General features: G+C 30.2%; 1 protein-coding gene across 1 annotated transcript; it reads right to left on the reverse strand.

The window, feature by feature from the left end:
* Nucleotides 1-553: 553 nt before the first annotated feature.
* On the reverse strand, nt 554-3,192 carry LOC118029989 (GDSL esterase/lipase At5g45670-like). Its single transcript, XM_035033997.2, has 6 exons — nt 2,775-3,192; nt 2,404-2,528; nt 2,072-2,314; nt 1,730-1,973; nt 1,329-1,622; nt 554-863 (listed from the first exon to the last, which is right to left on the reverse strand). The coding sequence occupies exons 1-5, from the start codon at nt 3,031-3,033 to the stop codon at nt 1,384-1,386; spliced, it is 1,110 nt and encodes a 369-aa protein (XP_034889888.1). The 5' UTR covers nt 3,034-3,192; the 3' UTR covers nt 554-863; nt 1,329-1,383.
* Between the last annotated feature and the right edge of the window lie 4,077 nt (nt 3,193-7,269).

The following is a 7,269-nucleotide window of genomic DNA, read 5'->3' on the forward strand; positions in this document are numbered from 1 at the left end:
CTGATCTTGATCAACTCAACATTATTTATTGTGCTAGGTTGACAGACAAGTCCAGCTTAAAAACTATTGACAAAGTCCAAATGTCAAAAAATGCTTTGGCTGGAAGGGTCCATTATCATTTATGAAGATAATTAATTAATTTTACATCTTTTTTTTCCCACCTCCTCTTGTTTTTTTTTTTTTTTTTTCATTGTTCCTCTCTTTTTAAAAAAAAAATTATATTTAAATATTTATTTGATTTTAAATTTGTCTTTATAGATTATTTTAGTTTGATTTATATAAGATAATTACAGTTTCACATTTAATTTGTATTTAATTGATACTTAATTTTATTTGTGTTTATTTTTATTATTATATAATTATATAAAAAAATTTAAAAAAAAAAATTCTTAAGCTCAATGTAGTCTAACAATCAAATCACTTGTTTGAGTGATTAAGATATAAAATCTGGATCAATTTAATACATAAATTTTAATATTATAAAAATATTTACCTTGAATTAATTTTTAATCAATGATTATTCAAATTATTGTTAAACCTATTACCAAGTTAACTGGGCAATTTCATTATAACTTCAAAGTCGGCAGATCGTTGCCATAATTTTATACATGCAAAGTACCAGCGGTGGGATAAAGTAACAGCGGTGGGGATAAATCATAACAACAAAAGCATACATCAAGCAGGAATAAAATCATAATATAAAGTAAATAGACCACGAAAGTAGTAGCAAATACATAGAAGCCTGCTTATTCTTGATAATTTCCTCGATCACTTTGCCTCAGCAACTCCTTGATCAAGCGAAACTAAGTGGCGAATATCATATGGGTAAGCATAGGAAGGGTCCAAAGCACTGTAAGATCTCTCTGCATTAAAAAAAAAAAAAAAAAAAAAAAAAAAAAAAGCCTTTAGTTACAATACCTGGTCTCAGGATTTGTTTGAGGAAAAACAAATAAATAAATATTAATCGGGTCTCACCCTGATTTTGACAAAGTTATTCAGGTTTAAGTAGGTCAATTTTTTAAGTGATTCAAAATTAAATCCTATCTAGACTAGATATCAAGTTAGTAGGTTATCAGATTTATTAGCTAAACCGTGTCAAATTTGATTATTATTAAAAAGAACTAATAATTTTGGCATTAATATATTCTAAAATACCTAAAAAAGTCAATTATTTTGAAAAATCACATTCAAATATAGTTAAAATACATTATTGTACACATTTTAAGAATACATATAAAATTATATACAGCCAGTCACCTTGTTTAATCATCACAACAAAAGCATACATCAAGCAGGAACAAAATCATAACATAAAGTAATTAGAGTACCACGAAACTAGCAGCAAATAAATAGAAGCCTCCTTATTCTTGATAATCTCCTCGATCACCGTGCATCGGCAACTCCTTGATCAAGCGAAACTAAGTAGCGAATATCATATGGATAAGCATAGGAAGGGTCCAAAGCAGCATAAGATCTCTCTGCGTAGAAGATATTAAAAATCTCTGTTGGATGGAATGAGTCCCAGAACATGTATTGGGTCCTGTTCTGGCATGGAACTTGGTCCGGAATGCATTGACCAATGGCAGATGATGGACAGCACCCTGTATTGTTGACCTTGAAATCTGAGAAACACAAGTACAGATATTCAGTTGCCCAAATCACATCTTAAGTAGCCGAAATAAATAAAGACATAAAGAAACGTAACACGAGTAAAAGCCCCAATACCTACCAAGAAATGTAGAATCCTCCCCGATCTTATAGTTGTTTATGTATATAATTTTTGCATCCGGCAAGTCGTCGTTGAGTTGATCAATGACCGGTAAGAGCTTGCTGTTGAAAAGCTGGGAAGCATTGTTCAAAAGCTCTACACAAGCAGATCCGTTTGTGCCATACGTGTCAATGGCACCTGGGACACAGCCTATTTTACCTAGTCCGAAGACCACTAGTTTCCTTGCTCCTAACTCGTACAGAGACTGAAGGGCCAGCAGAGAGCTGATTAGGTTAAAAACGAAAAAGGAGAGAAGTAATTTCCAGTTAAAAGGGTCGGAAAGAAGAAGAACGTAGTGCTAACCCTTAGTTGCTGCGAGTATTGGTCAATAAGAAGTTGGGTGTACTCCTCCAAGGTATACTCATGGCTTGTTGGGAAGTACTGTGGCAAGAAATAGTTGTTGAGGTAGTCATTGTTGCCCATTCCAACCGAATACAGGCACTTGTTCAAGTTTCTTAGAGCTGAATCATTTCCCAACATGCCAATCAAACTCTGTACTGTTTTGTTGTGATTTTGCAACTGCATATTCATGCATATACGTTCACCCTGCATCCACGAGGACGTCAATCGTAATTAAGAGCTACATATGGCGACTTGAAACATTGAACGTGCAATGTATATATTTATAGATTTACCAACTCCTGTCCAGTTTCGTCACGAATTCCAGCTGCTCCAGATGCGTAATTCACACCATGAAGTATGTCTGCTTCCCTGGCAGCTGCAAATGGTGGTATGTAGCTGTGAAAGCCCAAGATTTCGGCTACAATTTAAAAGAGGTCCTATCAGAACGATAATATTACCATAGGTAAATATATACTTCGTTTTAGATCAAGGTCTTTGGACCACAAATCACCAAGAAAATACCACAGATGCATGTTTTACGGATACAGGTGACTGGAGATGTGATTAGCTGCTGAAATTTACGAGCATTTATTTAACCAGAAAAGGAAGAAAAGAAGAGCAGTTTTGGTAACAATTAAGAACGTTTTGTCATTGCGGGAAGTACCAATTACATCAACGACGGTGAGCCCATTGCAAAACCTCCCAGAGGGGCCATCGGGAAAATCAACGCCATACGGTGAATAATCAACTTTGGCGAGAGTCTGGAGCCTGTTGTTGTTGCCATTGTCGGCCAAAGAGTCTCCAAAAATGAAATAGCATGGCACCAGTGGATCTCCAGAAGCGCAATGTTGCCACATTGAAAACACCATGAACAAAACAAGTGCCATCCACTGTCGTTTCATCTCGTGTGCCACCATTGTCATCGAGCTTGAAAATTGAAAAGCAGAAGGGAAGAAACACCCTCTAGCAGTAATGGCTCAATTTCAAGGGAAAAGGCGAGGAATGTTCAATGGTTACTGTGAAACAAATGAAAGCCAAGAGAGGTTGGGTGTAGATATAATAGCCTGTAGCTACTCAAAGAAGGGATTGATATTTATGGATCAGCAGCCCTGACGTAGATTTTTGTTTTTCTAGTACAGTGATGGGCTTCTCTGTTTACCATTATTGTACTTTTATTTATATAGAAATATTGACTTGTTCAGGTAAGTTTTTGTGACCAAATAAAAATGAAAGGACTTTTGATCGGCGCAAAGTAGTTTTTGTTTTTTTTTAAATGGTTTCTATGAAAATAAATTATATTTTAATATTTATAGTTTCATAAAAAAATAAATTAGAAAAAAAAATTTAGTTTTTCAGTTATATTATAAAAAATAAATTGAAAAATAATTTTTTAATGTTTTAATTTTAAAATTTATTAAAATTTAAGTTTTTATTAAGCGAATATTTTACGCCACCGAAACCTCAATTTAACTAAGTTTTGTCCCATCAATATCTCAACAAAAAATATCCACGAGAGCGAGTTAAAATAAACTGTCACATAAAAAACTTGCTCACACGTAGCTATAGTTATGCTATAAAAAATAAATTAAAAAATATTTTATTTTAAAAAATATTAATTAAAAAAGCATGAATCAATTTGATAAATAAAAAAAATTAAAAACAAAAATCAATTCATAAATTATTTCAAATAAATAATAATTAAAAAAATGAAAAAATATATAGTTATTTCACCTTGTATTTTTTTTAAGTTTTGAAAAGTGTTTTTCTAGAGAAAATTAAATAAAATAAAAAATATTTTAAATTCATTAAATAAATCTAAAAACCAATGTTAATAAATTTAAAAATCTAAAAATAAAAAAAAAATAAAACTAGCTAGCATAATTTAAAAATCTTATGGACCTCGATTGCATTAATCAATACCAACCTCCGTACAAAACTTAACCTTTAAAATCTCCTCATAAATTTTGATTGCAATATTAAAAACATTATAAATTTTTTTATTAAGGCAATATTTTATGCCACCCAAACCTCAATTCCCAACTATTCTACGATGAAAAAATTTGTTTTTTTTTTTATAATTTTATATTTGAATCCTATACATAATTGTTAATATGATAACAACTAAAAGTTAAATAATTATTAATTTTAAAATTTATTAAATTAATTAAAATACATATAAACTAGTTCAAATAATTATATTAATAAAAAAGAAATTCTCCTGTCAATCCATCATTATCTCAACAAAAGTATCACGAGAGCGAGTTAAATAAAATCTGCAACTGTCATATATAAAGAACGTGGAAATAATAATGGAAAAAGGGGGTTTTTCGTTTGTTTTTCTAAACGTGGAAATCTCGGTCTCGTGGTTCCTTCTCTTGGAGTTTTGTAGCATGTGGTTAATTATGTAGACACGTGGGTGACAGATCATAAATGGTACTCGATAATTCAGCCATTAATGACACCATAACTCTGCTGCAACACTGTACGTCGGACGTCTGATTCTGCCACAAACAGTTAATTGAAATAGAAATGGCTTAGGCCCACAAATATATGGGCCCATCTTCAAGATTAACGGATAATCATCTCTGTTAGCAAATGGGGATATAATAATGGTTTTTTTTTTAAAATGGCTTTGGTTTTCTTTTAAAGGGTTTTTTATATTATAATATGTTTAAATAATATTTTTAATTTTTAAAAATTATTTTTAATATTAGTACATTAAAATAATACGAAAACATAAAAAAAAAAAAATTAAAACAAAGAATAGAATAAAATATTTTTAAAAAAAATATTTATTTTTGAAACACAAGCCTCATCTATCTAGAATTGAACGAAGAGTATTTCCTTCCCATTAAAGGAATCTCAATGAGCTCACACATCGCAATCCAATATTTTTGAAGCATGCTCTCGTAGATATATCCATTGAAAATACACCAGGCTTTCATAGTACTATTCGTTATTATGGATAAATGATTCCATAGATTTCACCTTCCAGACTCTGATTTTGAAGCATGCATAGAAGTTACTACACGTGTATTTTTAGGGTTTTCAAGCTTTGAATGTTAAAAATAAATAAAAATATTATTTTAATTTATTTTTTTTAAATAAATAAACACTTTTCAATAGCTACCAGCACCCACGGTATAATTAAACACGCACCAAAACTAAGAATCTGAATGTTTCTATAGTTTCTTCTGCTTTTAAAGCAAACCACGAAAATCATTATTTGGCAACAAGTGAAACTTTATTTACTGTTCATGAACACAACCATTAATTGCATTTAAAACGTACTTCTTTCCTCTTCTTCATGTTGAGAGTGAATTAAGTGAATAGTGGATAGTGATTTTACTATTCATGTGAATAATGGAGTCAATTTTTATTATTTCGGCATAATTGGATCAGGTCTGGTCCAGAGCTAAATGCATTAAACATAGTCCGATCCACTTAAATAAAAAAAATATTTTTTTATTTTTAATTGTGTTTTATTCGAAAAATTAGTGTTTAACATTATAAAGTATCACTACATATATTAGACAGAAATCGCTTGATAACATAATATTTGTAGAGTTTGATCACAATCCCAATTTTATTCATGATTATATTTTACCTGATGTTGTTGTGCGCTTAAGAAATTAAGAAAACTGTAGTCCTTGTCGGATATATTTCATATGTAATGAAATTGTAGATAATTTAATGGAACAATAAAAAATATTTTATATAAAGTATTATTTATTTCATGATATAATAGTTGTAGTTAAATATACAATATTTAAATTAAAAACCATCAATATTAATATATATTTTTTAAAATTATTTTATAACCACAATTTGAAAATCATTTTTAACCAAACATATTAAACTATTTTTTATTCAACCTCAATTTCAAATACAGTATTAACCAAACATATATAAATATCAAATTCATCTCAATTAAAAATATTTTTTATAAAATAATTTTTTTCAAATTACATATAACAGTTATTACAGTACCAAAAAGAACATCCCGTTAAAGTGCTTGGCATTTTTAATTGGATTTGGACAGCTGTAAAAAAAAAAGTATTGGCATTTTTTATGGGAAATTAAGTGAAAAACACTATTAGCGATGGAATATTAGTGAAAGAATCAGCGGTGGATGGTTTTCGTCACAAAATTGGCAAAAACAAAATAAATAATAATTTCGCTAATTCTCTGTATTGACGACGTGTCGCTAATTTTCGTTTCTAATTCACGTTTTTCTGATGGTGAGTGCATGCAAGACAGGAGTCCTGTCTTGTCCTCTGCATGGGCCAAGGATCTCCTCCTCCTTTCTCCATCTCAACTCGAGGGGATAAGGTGAAAGGAAGAAACAAATCTGGTTTGTTGTAGCTAACTTTCTATGTTCACCTAACACTCTATCATCTACCAAGAACACCAAAACTAACATTCTAAAATCAACGTATTGCATCAAAACAAGGTGGTTCACTTGATTTTTTTTTTATTATTATTATTAATGTGGATGTTCGGGTCCATTTGTGCACATCTCGACTAATCCTACGAGTCCTGAGGTTTGTAAGATTCAAATTGGTGACCTCCAAGAAAAAAACTCAGGACCTAACCAGTTAAATTACACCCCTTAGAATTAGATGATCCTCTTGATCTTATTGAGATATGTCGTGTTTTATCATAAAAAGATCTTATTAGAGTTGTTGATTGTTCCCTTTCACCCTGCAGACATAATGAAGGTGGTCATTAAAATGTCTGGATATAATTCAATATGCAGTCTCATGGAACTTGAGTCTAAATATATGTTTGTTTTTGTATTTTTAAAAAAAATAAAATGTTTGGATATAATTCAATATGCAGTCCCATGGAACTTGAGTCTAAAAATATGTTTGTTTTTGTGTTTTAAAAAAAATAAAATGTCTGGATATAATTCAATATGCAGTCCCATGGAACTTGAGTCTAAAAATATGTTTGTTTTTGTGTTTTAAAAAAAAATAAATTTTTTTCTTCACTTTAGATTAATATTTTTTTCAACTTTCAAAAAAAAAAAAAAGAACTCGTTAAGTGATTATACTATCCTTAAGTTAAATCCAAATCACAAAAATAAAAATATCAAAGCATCGAACATCCAGTTGACATGACGTTATGAGTGATCATAGTATCTTTGGGTTAAATCC

The sequence above is a fragment of the Populus alba genome, chromosome 5 (assembly GCF_005239225.2).
Source record: "Populus alba chromosome 5, ASM523922v2, whole genome shotgun sequence".
Classification (NCBI taxonomy): domain Eukaryota; kingdom Viridiplantae; phylum Streptophyta; class Magnoliopsida; order Malpighiales; family Salicaceae; genus Populus; species Populus alba.